At 40.9% G+C, this 20,083-nt stretch overlaps 1 protein-coding gene across 2 annotated transcripts in view; it reads right to left on the bottom strand.

Annotated features, from left to right (window-relative positions):
• The window catches only part of Pde5a (phosphodiesterase 5A), a 121,320-nt gene that overhangs the window by 70,915 nt on the left and 30,322 nt on the right, over positions 1-20,083 (bottom strand). For both annotated transcript variants that reach the window (XM_021195436.2, XM_021195438.2), the window contains exons 3-5: positions 17,322-17,411; positions 3,533-3,604; positions 1,854-1,943 (exon numbers count right to left, since the gene is read on the bottom strand). In XM_021195436.2, coding sequence (XP_021051095.1) covers positions 1,854-1,943; positions 3,533-3,604; positions 17,322-17,411 — 252 coding nt within the window. The remainder of the gene's footprint in view (positions 1-1,853; positions 1,944-3,532; positions 3,605-17,321; positions 17,412-20,083) is intronic.

Genomic DNA, 20,083 nt, shown 5'->3' with positions numbered 1-20,083 from the left:
GAGGAAGTGGGAGAAGTTGAGGAAGGGAAAGAATATGACCTAAATATATTTTGAGAAAAAGAGAAAGAAAGAACAATTTAAATTCTCTCTGAGCTTTTTAAGCATCATCTTCTGCTTCCGGTTGGCATGGAAGCCTTTGCAGATTCTCACCAAGAATTTATATGATGAGGGCCAGAAAGAATTTTTTCTCCAGAGGACTTGCTGTGTAAGACACCATTCTAACTGTGCTTGGGAGAACAGGACTCAGTGAGGTGGACTCAGGGAAAGGAAACATTTCAGAGAAGTGAAATGGATTATGGGAGCACTCAGCTCAAAAGCACAAGCAGGGAGACAAGAATCCTCATGAGCAGAGGCGGGCCCACCAAGCCTTGGCCGCCCAGGGGCATGGCCTGTGACTGTGCAGGAGGGATGTGGTATTATTGCCGCTGTGTTTGTGAAATTAACTGGAAGAGAAGGTGATGAGATTAGAGTGGGAGACATGGAGAAATCTCTGGTTTAAGAGCACTGGGTTTTCCTTCGTTTTCTTTCTTTTTTGATGATGGGAATTGAACTTTGGGCTTCACCCATGGTAGTCAAAGGGCCTGCCATTGAGATAGAGTACCAGACATGACATTAATTCTGAAAAGAGAAAATAGAGTGTGGAGAAGTTTATGGATTACAAAGTCATAGAAAATGATTACACAAAACTGAAGGTTTCCTTAAATCTCCAGTCTTAACCAGGTGAGCTGACGTATACAGGCATGGTAAGAAGAGACCTTGTGAGACTGTTACAGAAACAAAACCAAGCATTACAAAAAGCTTAGAAATATAATTATATAAGACAAGACAGGTCCTATTTTTATAACAGATAACACACACAAATTTGTAAAGAACCAAGAGTCAGAACCTGAATGCTCATCAGAAGGTCGATGAACCTTAAAATCAGAGATACAGCTTCATACCAACCAGACGGGCACAATGGTAAATCGGGTATCCTCATCCATGCAATCGTTCACAGAGACTGCCTCATCGATGCAGTTTCTTAGACATTTAGCTGACAACATGCCGGAGCAAATCGGGAGTTACATGAACAAGGAGTTGAGAGATCCAGAAAAGAGAATTTCCCTAAGAGAAGTATGAAGGAAAGTTCCATATGGCTGTACGCACACCAGGCACAGAGGGGGGACTTTCGGGTGACAGGAAATATGGAAATCCTTCATTTAGACATCTGAAGAAAAGAAGACCTCTAGGAAATGTGTGAGAGAGTTGAGTGTGTGTGAGGGACAGGGACAGAAGATTACATCAGAGCAAAAAGTTTCAAGAAACAAGGGAGGGAATTGATTAATATTGGGGGAAATTAAAAGTTATACAGCAAAAGCAATGCAGATATGTTCATAGCATAATTACAAATTAGAACTAACATAAACAAAACTTAAGAACGGTTCATCGGGGCTGTAGACCAATATGTATATTAGCAACGTCAGCAATAAATAAGGAAAAAAAAAAAGATTCAGATAGCAGGTCTAAGAAATAGGAATGGGGAAGGATGTCAGGAAGATCAAGGATGCTAAGATGATCCCTTGGGAAACTATGGGACGGAGGGGCGCCTACAGTTGAAGAGCAGCAGCTAAGAATATTGTTTAATGACATGAATTCATGTACGCCTCTGATGGCCAAGAACACAGTCTAACTGCGATGGCCCCTTTGAGCATGGAAACCAGAAAAGGAGATGACCATCAGAAAGAAGCGGCAAAAATGTTTCCGAGGCCAAGTCTCGGGAAGTGAATTTTAATTGTTTGCATTCATAATTCGGACAAAAACTTAACATTTTTTTTTTAAATGAGCTACCTGATCTCTTTAGAAGTGACACTTACCTGATTTCTTTTGTTCTCCAGCAGCGATGTTTCATAGAGCTGAGCATTGTGAAGAACAATACCACAGAACGCCAGATAGGCCGCGAAGTCCTAGAACAGAGAGGGCAACAGCCGGGTTGGATCTGCCAGTAAAACTGTCTAGAAACACTGCCTGAAGCATGAAAGAACTATGGTTGAAGCAAATGTGAAACGCTGAAACGTAGACACTTGCTATGCACAAAAGTAGTAACTGATGTAAGCTGAGCGTTAGCCAAAGGGCACAAGTATGCAGATGACTGAGCATTCGGTCATAGGGTATAGGAGGAAGAGAAGAGGCATTGGATGACGATTGTGTATGACATCACAGTTTCCTCTATATAAGACTTGGGGTAGATTGGATACGACACTAAGATGCAAACCTGTGAGGGATCAAATAAACCACTCATAATTTATTATTGCAGCAAATGAAAACACATATTTACGAGAACACTGGCAGTAACAAGTGTTATGTAAGGTTACAAGTATTAGTTTAAATACACCTTTTCACTGAAATAGGGTGATGTGCTCATGGTTAAGTTAGAGATTAAAGTAACCTTTAAATGGTATGATTTATCCACACCTATGGATATATTTTGTCAAGATGTGACACAGTCTAAATATCCATTAAGAGTAGGATTATTCCAATGGACTATAAGAATCGTGGACATAAAGTTTATCTAATCCAGATGTAATTAATAACATGGAAGAATGCTACCCTGACCTTCAAAGGCACTTCCTGTGGCTTGGATTACAACATGGGGCTAGCATAGGTGTCAATCCTGGAATGTCTTTCGAATTAAATACCAACTAGTTTTCAGAGGAGCAACGCGCCAGCAGTGCCTTGGAGCAATGGAGATGCTGTGCGCTATGACAAATGTACAATACACATTCAATAGATAAAACTCACTCGTCTCTGGAGAATAAAGGTATAGGCAGACCTAAGGGTGAGCAGGAATGGCATCTTGCCAGTGTGGAATGTGGCATGTTTTTCTTAAGACTTGGATGGGAAGAGTGAGACAACGCTGTTTGCTGTTCTCTTGGAAGATGAATTCCTATACCCATCCTGAATGTACACCTTGGCACGCCTGTGTGAAGCTTATAAAACTAGATCTGCTTTACCAGGGGGAAAAGTGCAGGGTACTGGGCTTAGAGAAGTCCTTTCTACCCCTCAAGGATGGATGTTTGTACAGCATGTATGGAAAGTACAACGAGAACACTACAACACAGAGGGACCCTTCCTGTGCCCCCAGCTCAGGGGAGGGCTGGTGGGTGGTTCCATGAGGGAGAACATGGGGTTCCTGTTGACCCTCTCAGGTCAAACAACACCAAGTTAGCTGAAGACAGTCTTCTAAAATTCACATCATTTTTTTTCCTCTTAAAAATATTTTGTAGAGAATTTCACAGATGAGGACTGTAGTTGTATCCTTTCCTTCCACCCTCTTGCCTCTCCAACTTCTTCCACACCCCAATTTCCTTAATTGTTACTGATGCACGCACACACACACACACACACACACACACACACACACACACACACACACCCCTCTCACTGTAATTTTTTTCAAGCAACCATTTCAGCAAGGCCTTACTCCAGAGGTCATGTGCTATAGAGAGAACACGTCTCTCTAAGCTGGCATCATGCCAGCCTCTGGTTTTGTTACCTTTTCATCTTTTTCAGTGAAGGTCCCACCATTTCCTGATTTCTTGTTGATGGCCTGAGCTACACCAACGACCTGGGTAGAATAAGAAGAGAAAAGTGACACATTTTCTTTTTCATTATCTTCAGTTCCTCCAAGTGAATGTGCTTACAGAGGACATGGGTTGTTTAAAAACACGAAGCTGCAAAGTTAAAACAAAACTCCTGAGTCCAGCCTTTTATTCTTAAGAAGGGTAGCAATAGTCCTAATTTCCTAGAGCCCAAACCTCATTGGACTTCAGATCTTCATCTTATAATCAGATTAAGCTAGCAGGTAATTGTGTTTTAAGTAAATATTCTGCATAGTTTTCTAATACACACACACACACACACAAAACAGCACAATTTTTTACATTTCCAATAAAATATATAATCAAACAAACATTTGACATTGATTGCAACTATTTCAAAAAGTCTCATTCACTGCAAATGAAGCAGGAGCCAGTGGCCAGCTACAGAAGAATGCGGGCAGATCATACGTGTGCAGGAATTTCTCATGCAGGAACGTAGCTCAGCGTCTTTTGAAATTCTGGCCTTGAAAATTATTTGACCTTCAACAGAATTATTTTTGGGAAAAGAAGTTATTAAAAAACCAAAACAGGAATTAACAGGCGAAGCCTACTCTCACATAGGTCAGAAGGAATTTGAAAGATAAACTGTACTTAAGTTGGCCAAGCTAAACTTGGCCCGTAAGCCTTGAGTTCCACAAAAGGTTTGGAGAGACTTGAAGAAGCCTCTCGTGGTTCGGCTTCGGGGGCTGTTACACTTGTTCAGTTCCAGCTTCAGGTTAGGGGAATTACTTCAAGTCTGTAACAACTTACTGCAGCTCCCTCTTAATATGAATTCTACTGCTTCGCTCTTTTCCCAATTTAGTCTTATCGAAATAAGCCATTTCCCCCAAGAGCTCCCACTTTAGGAAACTCAGTCTGAATTCTGTGTGGGAGGCTCGTCTTTATTCATTCTAATTCTCTACCTACAAGAAAATGATACAAAGTTCCCCCTTCGGAGGGCAGACCAGAAAAGGGAAAGGGACTCTGAACACTGATTTGTTTTGGTGGTTTGCTTCTTGCATTTTTCTATCCTTCTGTATTGTATCATAAAAGAACAATATACTTTTCTGTATCTATAAAAGAGAATTACTCATTTATCCTAACTGACTTTGTTGCCCTTGGTTTGACTCACCCTGACTTTCACAGGCCCCTTGTATACTCTAAAGTCTCTAGATGCTCTAGTTTTAATGACAAAGGCTGGGAAAGGTTTTGGCTCAGGTCAAGCATGTCTGGTTTATAGCTAGGTATTTTCACTGGAAACAGAACGGATGAGAACAACCCCGACTGGGCCTCATATGTAGCAATGTAAGTCTAACCTGATTTTAAACTTTTGTTCACTCATTCGTTATTCAACAAGTGCTAAACTGTCTACTAAAAAAAAAATCAAAGAATAACTGATGGAAGGAGTTCAGAGTTCAGTGGGCAGAGAATGACCCATGCAGAAGTAATAGGCCTTGCGGTGAGTTTTACGGTGCAGTTGCCCATACTGGGGGAACACTAGCAGGGAAGTTCTCAGAAAGTTCACTTGACATGTTCACTCAAAAACTGTTACTTAGGGGGCTGGTGAGGTGGCTCAGTGGGTAAGAGCACCTGATTGCTCTTCTGAAGGTCCAGAGTTCAAATCCCAGCAACCACATGGTGGCTCATAACCATCCGTAACAAGATCTGACACCCTCTTCTGGAGTGTCTGAAAACAGCTACAGTGTACTTACATATAATAAATAAATCTATTTTTTTAAAAAAAAAATGCTAACAATGGCAAGCTAGGGGAGACCAAGATTTAAAAAAACAAAAACAAAAACAAAAAAAATGTTACTTAAAAACTGACCCCCAAATCAAGTTAGAGTAACCTTTTAGTCTATCAGTATGTGACCATAAATTGACAGTGAGGTAAGTCAACATTAAAGTCTTAAAAGAAACAAAATCAGCTGTTCAACTCTGAAATTAGGAGTTATAAAAGACATATTGTGAGCTGATGAGGTATTTGAAGTCNCCTGTAAANGGAGCCANTGAAAAGACAGGCCATTTGGGTCTCTGAGTTCCTGGACTACCAGCAATCAAAACTTTAACCTGGTCAGTGGGCCATACAGTCGGTGCCCAGGCAATGTCTGGGATAACTGGGGAGACATACAAGAGGAGGTGGGTCAGGGAACATCAATGCCCAGTAGAAAAGCAGACTCAAAATACACTGGTCCCATGGTGTTCCTGGTGTCTTCCATTTTAGTATCAGAACACTTGGAACAAGGTTTCTTCAGCAGACACATGAGGGTCCCTGGGGCTCTCCTTTATTAAAATCTGTGTTCCAATTTTTCTCTCTCTTTCCTTACCTCCCTCCCCCATCTCCCTCTGGTTTCTTGATTGAGATGGGGTCTCTCTCACTCTGTATGCTGGGACACCTTTGACCTTGTAGCAATCCTCCTGCCTCCACCTCCCACCATATGCTATGCTTGCTGGCATAAGCCTCTGTACTTTTCCTTTTAAGTATTAATTTACAGTTTTGATACTCAGGGATATTTATTTATAAATAAGCATTATTTGTGACAATGAGATTTAAAGTTTTCTTTCTGGTTCAAAGAAAAATATCTTTGAAGCCGCTCTTTCATCTGTGTCTTTTTCTTTCTTTCATACTTCTTTAGATGCCAGTGCCTATGGCTCACTTCTGAAGGTTTAGCTTAAACAGTAGATTCGCTCTGAGCAGAGTGGGTGCTGCCTCCGGTGTGTTCCGTGATTTGCATGCTACTGTGGTGAGGATTTGAACCTGCTACCTGTGTGGGGCACTGGCTTAAGCAGAGGGCAAGCTCTACCATTGCTTGCCACAGCTGCTGATGGAGATGAACTCAGCTCATAGGTAGAATTTCACGGTTGAGCCTTTTCAGTGTTCACTTTAAGCCCACTGGCCCTCACCTGCAGCATGGACTCTCCTGCAGTCCACAGATGCCACTCACACGCTTCACTCTGACCACATGAAAGCTCAGACACTGAGAGCTCATTTGGCTTTTGGAAGCTCAATTTCCTTACCTTGGTTCAGACATCTATTGGTCCCTGCCCTAATGCCATCTCCCTTTTGAACTCATTTGTATAGTTTAAACCTTGCTTCTTGTACCGTTTAATCCTGGACTGGTTTGCTGCTAGGATTTCTACATCAATTTTGTCTTCTTTGTGTCCTCTAATACCAAAGATTTTCTATGCAGTTGGACCCAAGAAGCCACAGGGAATTACTTCTAGATTCCTGCCATTCAGATTCCAAAATCTAAGAACAGTAAGCTCCTTCATATAAAATGACATATAGTTTGTATCCAACATACACATACTCCCACCTCCTTTCAGTCCCTGCTAGATTACTTATCATTCACAATGCATTGTAAATGCTATCTTAGTAGTTGCTCTATTGTACTATTCAAGGAATAAAAAAAGAAAATGTTTGTATATAGTATGAACAAACCAATTTCCCCCAAATGTTTATCTGAAATTAGATAAATCCATGGAGGCAGAACCCATCCTTACAGAAAACTGACTGTATTTAATTTCTTCTAATAGTAAAGAAAGATATGTACTTAGACAATTTCACAGAACGAGTTATCCCAACAATAAGTGGGTCACACTCTCTGGTAACTGATGATTTTTCTACTACTAATATTGTAGGCTTAGATGACAATTTTTTGTTGTTGCTTTTGTTTTAGTTAGGATTACTGAGTACAACATTTACATTAAAAATTGGGCAAGTGCGAGCTGGACAGATGGCTCAGCAGTTAAGAGCACTGGCTGCTCTTTCAGAGGACAAAGTTTTGATCTCCAATACCCACAGAGCAGCTCACAGTGATTTGTAACTCCAGTCTCAAGAGATCCAAACCGGTTTCTGAACTCTGAAGGTATCAGGCACAACACAGTACACAGACACACGTGCAGGCAAAGCATCCATACACGTAAGAATAAATTAAAAACAAAACTAAGCAAGTAGCTACATGCAGTAGCACACAGCTGTACTCCCAGCACTGGGGAGGCTGAGGCAGGAGGTCAGCTGAGATTTCAAGACAGACTTGAGCTACACAGTGAGTTCCAGGTCTGCCAGATCTTTACAAAAAGACCATATCTCAAAAACAGATAGAATGGTGGATGAGTGGGTGGATGGAGGGAGAGACGGAAGAAGGGAGGGAGGGAGGGAGGGAGGGAGGGAGGAAGGGAGGGAGGGAGAGAGAGAGAGAGAGAATACCCCACCACCACCAAAATCAAACCAACCAAACATACACTAGGTATCTCTCTCAAGAGATTACTAGATCAGGAGGGAAAAGTGTGTGTGTGTGTGTGTGTGTGTGTGTGTGTGTGTGTGTGTGTGTGTGTGTGTGTTCTTCTACCTTCTAAAGGATGACATTCTAAAATCATCATGGAATAAAGCAATAGGTTAAGAACAGACACTTGGGACTACAATTCAATGGTAGAATAGTTGTCTACCATGAGCAAGACTCTTGGTCAGTCATCAGCATCAGCAGGAACAAAGAAAGAAAAGGTATAATGTTTGTCTAAAGTCACACAGATAAAAGACATTGGTGGTCTGAATTTCAACTGCCCAGAGCAAAGTCAGCATCCTCTGCCTTCCTTGTGTGCCTGTAAAGGCTTTCCTTTACATGCATATGAATATGCATATGCATAGTCTGCTATGGATTGCGGTTTGAAGAAATTGGTACATTTTCTTAAGATCAAATAAATACTTTGTGGTTAGCATTGTTGTTTGGTATTTGAGACAAAGTCTCTCCTTAATATATAGCTTAGGCTGGCCTGGAACTTACTATGCAGCCAAGGCTGGCCTGGGAATGTTGATCCTTTAGCTTCCTGGTCTAGCTCTCGGAGACAGCTTTTATGGCGAGTATATGTTCAGGCTTCACATTTGAGTCAAAGCCACTCTGAATGTCAGAGCACTATTGGGAAGCCCATGTGCTTGCTACTGATCTCTTGCTCTATGCTGTATTTTCAGGCAGAAAGAAGCCTCAATTTCACTGGCAATACCCACGGCATCAACTGACATTATGTCCCACCGAGCTGACGGTCTCTAGGAACGGCTTGAGTCTCTCTGAGCGAGTAATGTGGAATGCGACTGCTGGTCATGTCAAGGACAACCCATCACTGTCACAGAGAGCAACCCCTTATTCAATAAGCAGCTAGTCCTAGACATTTTCTGAGGTCACTTATCAGTCTCAATACATCTCCCTATTTCAATTTTCAGCAGAAGCTCCACATGGGATCAGGTGACACAGGAGAAATGGAAGAGACTACAAATCCTGACATCCCACCCCTGGCCACACACCACCTCAAGAAAACCAGAACACGGCAACATAATGTAAATACAACAACAGCAATACCCAGTATTACCAACTTGTAGAGAATGCATTTAAGTGTTCTTTTCAGAATCCCACTTACTCTCTAAATAAATGAGTTTCTTTGGAGCCAGGACATTTCTTCCCAGTGCAAAGTGAGAAATATGCATATGTTAAAATTTTTCCCATTAATAAGAAGGGTGCAGGCATTGGTTAGTTTTCTTATAAATACCCGACAAGAAGTAACACAAATGGACCGAGGTTATGAATGAGCTATGGAAATGTAAGCAAATATTATTAACCCTTTCCTCCCCAACTGGCTCTTGTAATGGTGTTTCATTACAGTGCCAGAAAACCTGATTAAGACACATCTCTTTGACTTGAAATTCAGCCTGGGGGACTAGTTTTCTCTTTATGGTAGAGAAGAACGTAGGATTTTAGATGAAGTTTCAACATAATTCTCTTTGTGATGTAGATATTAAAACATAGTTGGGTTTAAAAAGAAACATGAGTCACAGAAGCTGATAAAGGACTTTCCCTGTGAAACCTTAGTTCTTAGCTGAATACGATGCTGGCACACATATCTATTTAAGAGTTGTAATTTCATTAATAATTACTATAAAATGTGCGAAAAGTCTAAAAATCTATCTACTGGTCTAATATGAAGCCTTGGGTTGAATATTACACAAAGAAATTCCTCATTCTTATCTGCAACTGGTTGCAGATCCTTAACAATCACCACTGAGGACTATATAAAACTCATCAAAATTCAATTTATAAATGATCTATAAAATTAAAAATGCAATACCGCCCAACAAGCATCAGAATGGTTAAAGAATGTACCAATGAAGTCGGGCCCTCTGCTGAATGAAGGATAACGTGAACCACATTTTCTAAGCGTTCTGAATGAGGCCTGGTTTGAGTGGTAGCACACACTGCTGGTGGGATTCTCAAGTCTGAACTGTCTATGCACTTCCCTTTCGCTCTGGGACCATGATGTAGATACAAAGATTTCACCTATTAGACTATTCTTCATCTGCTATTCTTAGGAACCGTCCCTACCCCCCTTGGGAAAGTGGTTACCTTCTTCTCTGAAAGTACACTTGTTTATTATCTAAGTGCTAATGTGGAAAAGGGAAGGCTCTTCGGCATCACAGCATCCAGTCCAGAACAAACAGAAACTGCTCCCAGCAAGTCTATTTTGTTTCTAAAACAAACCTACAAGAAAGAGCACTGCAGGGGAGTAAGCTCGGGGAACAATTGTTTTTAAAAGCTGGCCAGCTCTTTAAGGCGACTAAAATAGACCTAGACCAAATGACAGTCCACTAATAAACTTGGCTGAGTTTTGTAATTATATTTTCCTTGGAATTGAATGGTTAGAGGCATACCACTCTAACATTTTATTTGTACTGAATCTCCTTGTCAAATCTAAAAAATCCTCCCCTGTCACGTACTGACACTGACATGAATATCATGGGAGCAGGTGTTTCCTCCTGAAAGGCTGCGGGCAAAGACACAGATGAACACAGCAGCGGGCTCTCAGCCTTGCTCTGCAAAGTCTCAGCTCCTTGGTCCCTTGGTCCCTTGGTCCAGCATTTCATGTGAATGCTGGATCCATTTAACATCCACTTCATACAAGATTGCTCCTGGGATGCAAGTCCTCTCATTCCAAATGGAAAAATTAAAAAGCATGTATTTTGCTTGCTTCTTTAAAAAGTATGTTATTATTAATTATTATTATTATCTTTTTTAAGACAATGTCTCTCTAAGTAACCCAAGCTAATCTTGAATTGATAATCCTCCTGTATCTGCTTTTATAATGCCAGACTTATTTATTTTCCTATTTATTTTTCATCTCTCTTCTGCTTAGATCAGTATCTATATATCTCAATAATTTAACCATTACTTGTCAAATAAGACAGTGTTAGAGAAAATATTTTTAAATGGTCAAACGCAGGCCATACAAAGCTTACATTCTACAAAGCATTTACTTTTGCGTATTGTAGTGTTGTAGTTTAATGACACGTTTGTTGTGCCTTACTGTGTGACTTGGGCATGTGTTAATGGCTTTAACTCATCCAAGTATTTATCTCTCAGGAACTGGTAGATGCTCTCTTCAGCATTGCATTATTCTGTAAACTCCTGCCTTCTGTCTCCCTTTCACTCCCCTGCCCTCCGCCCCAAGTGATCCACAGAGAAGGCATCAGGAAACTCCAAGTGATGAATCCCCGAGTGGGAATTAGTAGTATCTATAAATACAAAGGAACACTCGTTTCTGGTACTGTTACAAGGAACCATACCTTGAGGAAGGGCAATGCTTCAGAAACAGGTCATCCAGTCCAGTGGCAGCTGAATTCTCTGTGCTCCGTTACTAAACATACGAGAATTCTGTCTGCTTACATAAATAACTAACGCAAGTGTCTAAAATAGGAACTGTCTCAAGTGCCTTTGCCTGAAAAAAATCCAGAATTAAGTCTGAATGAAACTTAATAGCAGGTCTAAAAAGCATACTTGTATTTCTTTTTTCTTCCAGTTTGCTTTGTAGGCATATCATGGTTGTTCTCTGGGGCACGTTGGCCTAGCTCAGTGCAAGAACCCTCTTGCAACTCTTCTGTGCCTGGTAAATCCTTGCCTATGGAGTCTTCTTACAGTCGTAGAGAATGTGTCTTTCTGCCCCTTCCTTTCTTGAAAGAATCTTTGTGTTAAGTAACTTAGGCCCTGACACTGAATGGTCATCAGAAGACCAGGTCTCCTGGCTGTGACCACAACATGGCATCAGGACCCCTCCCGCCCCTCCCCATGCAAAGCCACAGAAATTTAAGAGGGAAAGACAGTGCAGTTGTCATGCACCTTGGAATGTCAGCAATTTCTTTTCTGCATTGTGACTGTGTGTTTGTGGGTGTTAGTCTATAGTTCCTAGTTATGTGACCAAGATCCCCAAATGTTCCAGTTTAGTTTCTTGGTCTGTTATGAGGTCATAAGATATGTGCTTCCAAGGGTGTTATAAAAATGACAGACCCTTAGAACAATTCCCACAGTATTTACTCCAGAAACATACATGGAAACGTATGTATGTATGTCTCCACATAAGGCAATTACTTCCCAAGTCCTATTTCTTTCTTTCTTTGTTTCTTGGTCACATAACAACTTTATTTTTGCTTTCTCTTAGTGAACATAATAGATGTTCTAAATAATAAAATAATAAAAATTATAACATCTCAGTATCTTTGTTTAATGAATAACATATTTTCCAGTCTGAAACCACGTCATATCGAACCTATACCACTAATTAATTTAACAGCTTATCAATTCAAAAATTTTCTATTCAACTCACTAAGCAAATAAATCTAATATTTGACATGCTCTAAACTTATTTAATACAATATGTGAATTTTACCAATTAGTCATCTAATTTGGATAAATAACAATTGCTCACTGTGGCTGTTTTGATTGAGGAACACATTTTGAAACAGGTCACACTAGTGTCATTTTTTTCCTATATCTGAGGAAGAATGTTGCAAATTTTCATGAGCAGCATATTTCTGTGTTGCTAAGAATGAGCCATCTGGGGGGTAAATTAAGAGGACCCCATCTTGGAGCAGGTAGAGAAGAAATTCGGTGATCGGGTAGCAGTGGTATCAACTCTAACACTCCATCTCCCTCCGCAGCAGGAATGCAAGAGTCCTTGTCCTCTTGTCCTCATGGCTCTGTGAAAGCACAGACGGGGGTTGGGGGGAACAAACGCTGTTCTTTCCTTTGTTTCCATTCTATCACTGGAAGGTGCAGAATCAAAATCTATTGAGAATGAGAAATGATAAGGAAGTCGTGGGGATAGGAAGAAGCTCCACACGGTGTTCAGTGCTCCTGTAAAGCAGACAGGGAGTAAACAGCCATAGCCATCGTCCACCTCTTCAGTGGACACTGGTGGTGTCACCCTTCAGTGGACACTGGTGGTGTCGCCCTTCAGTGGACACTGGTGGTGTGGCCCTTCAGTGGACACTGGTGGTGTNGCCCTTCAGTGGACACTGGTGGTGTGGCCCTTCAGTGGACACTGGTGGTGTTGCTCTTCAGTGGACACTGGTAGTGCTGCACCAGAGCTTGTGTTTTAGTTGTGCACTCCTAAGCATGGTCTCTGAGAGACGGGTCAGTGGATCCTTTGTTTTTCATAAGCAACTGGAAGGTATCTGAGAGGTGAACTTTGCCCCGGAGACCTTGAACATGCTCGTGGGCAGACTCCGATCTGTGACTATTGAGAGCCCAAGTGTTGTTGCTTGTCTTCCTTTCACCTCCCTGCCCTTAGCACCCTGCTATCGTCTCCACCACATATCAGGGACTCTCCCCCCAGAATTTTTGTCTCCTCCAAGTCCTATTTCACACTCCTTAATCACTTTCATACAGCTGGACAGATCTCCTCTCCTTTGATTGACTTTTGTCCTTTGGCCACTCATTTGCCTCTGACTAACAGGTCTTTGACCTTTTGGAAATAGGCTATTTTAGCTTCCTCAAGCCTCTCTAGTCGTTTTCCCCGTTAACCCTTATCTTTAGAAGGAAAAGAGAGAAGAGGGGAAAATATATAACCTTACTCTCTACACTGTATGCATAGCCATGATGCCGGCTTCCAAAATGACACCGCTATATCCATTACCTCAATGGATTATAACGTAATATTGTAACATTATTGAAAGAAACTCTTGAAATTTTTAATTTGCAAAAATATCTCACAAGAACAAGAGGCTGGGCTGGCAAGATGGCTCAGCAGGTAAAGGTGCTTACCACCAGCCCTAAAGACATCTGGACCCACGTGGTAGGAGTGAAAAAACTCTTACCTTCTGATCTCCATGCATGTATGTGTGTACACTCACGTGTGTGTGTGTGTGTGTGTGTGTGTGTGTGTGTGTACACAGACAATAAGCAAATACATAACAAGAGGTAATATGTAGCATTTTAATGAATCCTAAAAATCTTTCAGAGTGCCCTGGCCTGTGTCAGAGCACAGACTTCAGTATGTAACACCCATTTTCCAGCCACACAACTGCCAGAACTCTCTCCCTTGGAAAAACCACTGTCACTAAAGAGTATAAAGTATTTTATAAACAAGAGATAAACAGTAATTCAATAATCATAGCTCTGTTAGGTTCTCTGGTAAGTAACTAGAATGGAGGATAGCTTAATGGGAATGATTTAAACAAAAAGAAGGTAAATCCACTCGGCCTCAATTATGAAGAAAAAAAAAAAAGACTAGAAGGTCATGTTTCTTTTAAAGTTGACATTTGGTTAAGGGATGACAAACAGAATCCCAGGCCAGGCTATGCCACTGCCACTGTCATCGGGCCCAGCCTGTGATTACGAGCTGGCTAGTGACTGCCTCAGACTCCCACATTCCTTCTCTTACAAGTTCCATTATTGTTACCTGAGTTGTTTCAAAAAGCATTAGATGGTATTTACTGACCGCTTCCACAGTGTCACAAGGCACATCTAGCCTTCTGTCTGTGTGAATACAGCTTTGCGAATGGGTCTTTTATTAACCACGCTTTGCAGAGAAGGAAACTGAAGTTCAAAGGGATTAACCCCCGATTAGTCATACAGGAAGCAATAAGATGAGAGTCAAGCTCAGAGCAAACAATCTTTACAATTATTCCAAAAGGCTCATCGAGCCCGCCTGAAAATTTTCATTTAAGAAAATTTGAGAAACTTCCGGTAAGTTAGCAGTCAAGAGGCTGACGTGGCAAAGGAGAAGAGTAATAACACGAACGCAGTTTTTCACACTGTTCCAAAGACAGAGGAGAGCTTTGGAAATTCACAAAAGCGATGACAGCAACATGTGGAGGGGAAGATTGGCAACTCCACCGAAAGGAAGCAAACCCAGGCAGTCAGCTCAGGCCAGGCTCCCTGGGAGCGGGGACAGCAGAAGCCTCAACCCAGAGGTGAGTGGAGCCAGGCAGCCCTGCCCTCAGGACAAGCCACAGCTTCACAAACCCCAAACCAGTTGTGGGCTTTGGTCAAACAGGGATTCCTCATGCGGAAGGTAAGGACTAGATAGAGAAGGCCGGCAATATCCATCCGGCCACTGCATATGACTCAGAGGGCAGTGGCCAGGCACACCCTAAAGGAAGAACTTACCATTTAAAACTCAGCTACCCTAAGGGCCCGACAACGAGGAATAACCACAGGTCTGAGAGCTTTAATTTAACCTGCAATAGTCCAAAATGAGAAGCCCTCTAGGAAGCAATAATGGAGAAGAGGGGGACCAAACACTGATAGGAGAAAAAGTACAGTGGGCAGGAGGCTTGCCTCAGGAAGTGAAGTGCATATGCAAAGGGAGTCCTGATATAGCTCTTGGGAGAGGAGGTGTCTCTCTAATGGAGGCCACCAAGTTAACCAATCTACATCCATCTATTTCCTTCAACACTGTGAAAAATGAGACGCGGAAAGCTCCAGGAGTCTTCTTGACATTCACAGTTACATTCCTCCAGCAGAATGACAAAGAATTTGGTTTCAAAAACACAAACCTCAGTCCTATGGTTGCTTCTCAAATTCATTTTGGAGACACACCCTAATGAGCAGTACACCCTAACTGAAAGGTACATGGCCCGGGAAGTCTCAGAAGGACAGAAGAACTGGCCCAGTCCACAGACTGAAAAGTTCAATGTGCCTGTACAAGGAAAAGAAGGGATGTTATTAAAATGAAGACAGCTCTGGTTGACATTAGACCCTTGTTGGATATGAATTCAATATGAGGATAAACCATAGGCAAGCATGGGTTTATACTCTGCTGTCCCAGAGCCCATGGAGAAAATTCTCTGCTACACAGTTGAGATTAAGACAGGCACAAATTTTATAGAAACCTACAATGGCCTTTGAATCTCTGAGGGCCTGGTGGTTAGAATCAGAAATGTCTCCCATAGGCTTAGGTATTTGAACATTCAGTCCCCAGTTGGTAGTGTTATTTGTGGAGGATCCACTGAGGCGAAGAATGTCAGTGGAGACAGTCACTGGGAGGTCATAGCTTTGCCCCACTTCCAGGTCACTCTCTCTGCTTTGTAATTGAGTATGGAGATGTGATCTCTCAGCTTCCTACTCTGGTGAAAAACTGCCATGCCTCTCTCATTGTGGACTGACACTCTCTCTCTCTCTCTCTCTCTCTCTCTCTCTCTCTCTCTCTCTCTCTCTCTCTGATAACACAAACTGAAATGAAACATCTCCCTTATGTTGTCCTTGATCAAGATGTTTTATCACAGCACCATAAAAACAGTTAATACAGACATTCCAGCTTACCTGGTGTTAAAGGTTAATTTTATATATCCTCCTCTTTTAGTGACTCCAGACAACAAGTGCAACTATTTCTGAGTACATCTGTAAGGGTGTCTCAAGAAGAAATAGCACCTGAATCAACAGATTCGTGAAGAAGAGTCTTGATCCACCAATGAGAGTGGGCATTGTCCAATCCACTCAGGATCTAGGTAGACCAGATAGCCAGAGGCAGGGGCTATTTGCCTCCTCTCCTGTAGCTCTCACCTCCATACATCAGAACTCTAGGACCTAAGGCATTTGGATTTGATCTTACTCAGCAGCCCCCAAGGATTTCAAGCCTTAGTTACACTGCCCACTAAAATAGTTCTCTGGGTTAATGAAGGAAGATGATGACCTTCAATTATATTGGCCAACTCCCATAATAAATCTCAGCTGTATCTATAAGCATTCTATTGACTCTCTTTATCTGGAAAACCATGACTCACCCAACTGGTGATCTTTCAGAATTCCCTGGTTGATTGTAATGTGAATTCGGATTTGAGAATGTGTAACTGAAACATTTGGTTTAATTGACGACTTACAATGTTTTTTTTTTTTTTCATAGAAGTATAAAATAAAGAGGAAACGGAGTGCTAACAAAAGATAGATAAAATATAAAATATTTTCCCTTACCTGTTAAAATTTTATATCTAAATCTATGTCATTGAAATTTGCTACAATTTCTGTTTTCCAAATTGCAATCTAAATCCACAGAAATCAACTGATAATGATAGCAACTGGAGGAACATTTATGAAATGAGCATTTTTTTTTTGGTAGCAGAGGATGGTATTTAGGCAATAAAACATACAATGTGAAATAAATCCATTAGAACATACCATAATGACATATATAAGATAGACTAAGACAGTCCAACGGCAGAGGAGAGATAGGAAATGAAATGTACATAATTTGCTTCCCAATAGTCAAGGGAAAGCCTCTATTTACCATTTAACATTGTAACTACAGTTAAAAAAAACTCAAACAGAATATTGAAGTATTTATATATTCAAATTAAACAATAATTTGTCAATATAGTATTACTTCATTTTCAAACTAAAAAAGATTTATAAATGACCTTTTCTATAAAATGAAAAATTGGCTTACCTCTTCCCTGTGGTTCTTAATTGGCATACAAAGGATACTTTGTGTCTTGTAGCCTGTAATTTGGTCAACTTCTGCATTGAACCGGGGATCCTGGGAACAAAAGAGAAATTCAATTTATTGGTTGGCCTGTACAAAGATTGATTTGATTTTTCTTGTGCATTAGATTAGAGAAATCTAACCTTTGACTTACCTTGTTACTATTGAGTAATGATTTTATCATTGTGAAACGCATTAAAATCATGTAAGCCCATAGCATCTGACTGAGGTAAGTTTCAGGGCTATTTGGGGGGTTCCAATGCTTATGAAAACTAAACACCCCAAACCCAAAACAAGATTTTTAATAGCAACCCAAAACTAAATGACATACAAAATATTTAGAGTGTTTTATAGTTGAAGAAAAGTAGTCTCTTTGGCCCTGTGACAAAAATTGTCTGTTCCCATCTGTCTTTGTCTGGTGATACTGTGTCACTCACAGAAAAGCAGCTCTGTCCTAAAACCTTCCCAACATATGACTTAATGTCTTTTGTAATGATTGTTCTATACATCTACTCTGTCCCTCTGAGACAGGAGAGTAAGATATGGAAACCAAGGGGAAATGGAAAAGAAGAGGAGACTCATCCTACAGTCTGGGTAAAACCCCTTGCCATCCGAGTGAACAGCTCCAATTCTAGCACAAATTTTCCATAAAAGCTGCTGGTATAGAATTAACAATCATTTCATATATAGCTACCTTAAATTAAAGTAATGATGACCTAGGCCTGAATGTATATAATTTTAGGTAAGGCCTCAACCCTGTTCCCCAGGACATGAAATTGGCTAACTTTGTTTATACTAAAGATACATTCCTTCATCCCTGTCCATTAGACTCTTCCCTTATCAGCTGTCTCCTGAAGCTGCCCAGAAAAACCCATTCAGTGACCTCATTGAGGTTCCTCAGCAACTCTTTAAAGATGGTAGCTTCAAACCCCACCCCAATCCTATATGTGACTGTTTAAAACACAAATGAGCCCACCTCTTCTTTGAGTGATCCATGCCCACACGCTTGAGCATGTCTTACTTTCTTCTGAGTAACTCTATGTCGCTTAACCCTCATACCGAATCTCACTTACAAACAGCTTTCTTAAAGCTCAACTCTGCTTTCATAAACTGGCTAGTTGTAAAGTCCTTTTCTCCATCAAAGCCATGGATCCTCGTTTGGTTTTAAAGTCTAAGGGAAGTCTTCAGGTGCTGAGGGTCTCGGCACAGAGAAATGCCTCCTCCCTCTGCCCTCCCAAGTGCTGACACTTCTCTATTGGGTGTAAGGATTTTGTTTGTTCCTAAATCTCTTTGCTCCAAAAAAACTGGTTTTTAAGTGTGTGTGTGTGTGTGTGTGTGTGTGTGCGCGCGCGTGTGTGTGTGTGTGTGTGTGTGTGTGTGTGTGTGCGCATGCATGCGCATGTACATGTGTACACATGTGAGCAGGTGCCCACAGAGACCAGAAGGCACTAGGTCCTCCGGAGCTGGAGTTAGGGCACTTGTGAACTCTCTGCCCTGGGTGATAGCAATTCAACAAACTGCAGTCCTCTGTATGTGTAGCAGTTGCCAAGCCGTCTCTCTAGCCCCATCTTTCCTTTTCCTTTTTTAAAGCACGGAGATGCAGATCAAAGAATCACAAAGGATATGTGAAAAAGTGCCAAAGTTCTAAATGTGGGTCAAATTAAGGTACAAGAGAGTCTCCATCATCCCTTAGATTAGCAAGATCTATAACTGAGCTGTGAATTACGTGAAAGTTTTAAAACGCTCACTCTCTCATCCATTGCTGTCTTCTTCATACTTACTAGTTATTAGTAATTGGGAGAATCATAATGAATGATAATATTGTTATCAGATGTGGTCATTTGTGGTCTGTGATCCTCAAAGTAAGCCTTGCTCATTAGGACTGAAATCTTAGAAAAGAAAATCAGGTCTGAGCATGGATGGTCAGGTTAGAATGGAAACACCCAGGCAAAGAGTCCCACCGCTGTCCTCCACATACTAACGGTCTCCTTGTTCTAGAAGCTGCATTTGGAATTCCCCTCGGGACTATGGAATAGTCACTCAGGAAAGCCCTCATCTTTTGAAGGTCATTTCTATTTTTTCTTTAAATTGGTCTAAAGTTGTGCAAAGCCAGAGCTGTGAATGAAATAGGTAATTACACCAGATTCTATCAAATGAGGTCAGAAATGAGGCCAATTTTCTCAAGAGGGTAGCACTGAAGTTGGCTTTAAAGATATCTTCAAAGGAAAAGATAAATCAGTATAAATATTTTACATAACAAATACCACTACATTCTTTTTTTTCCCCAACAAATATGCAGTAGGTTTTACTCAGATGCACAGGAAGTGTTCACTAAATGTTTCTAGTAAAATAGTTCTTATTTTAGCTTTGCATATCTAGACATTTTTATCTTTAGACTTCACTGTATCTAAGAAAAGCAGAAAGATATTGATGGTGAGGGGTAAAGAAGTAAAACTGAACAATTAGTGAATTATTTTACATAATACCAAATCAAAAGTAGAGAATAGAATGTATCTTTTGTAATAATTTTGTTAATGAATGCAGGAATTACAAATTCAGTTTATAAAGAAGAAGATTTAACACAACCATTTTACCAAGGTAGTAGAGTTGTTGTCTATACACCAAAACTGCAACACCAACACAGGATATCAGGTTAGTGAAACTTCTAGGCTAACCTCATATTCGTGCTGGGGTAGCCAAGCACCAGACAGTGTTTGGGAGTGTTT

Source organism: Mus pahari, chromosome 4 (assembly GCF_900095145.1).
Source record: "Mus pahari chromosome 4, PAHARI_EIJ_v1.1, whole genome shotgun sequence".
Classification (NCBI taxonomy): domain Eukaryota; kingdom Metazoa; phylum Chordata; class Mammalia; order Rodentia; family Muridae; genus Mus; species Mus pahari.
The sequence above is the reverse complement of the archived record's forward strand: the minus strand, read 5'-3'. Positions and strand labels throughout refer to the sequence as shown.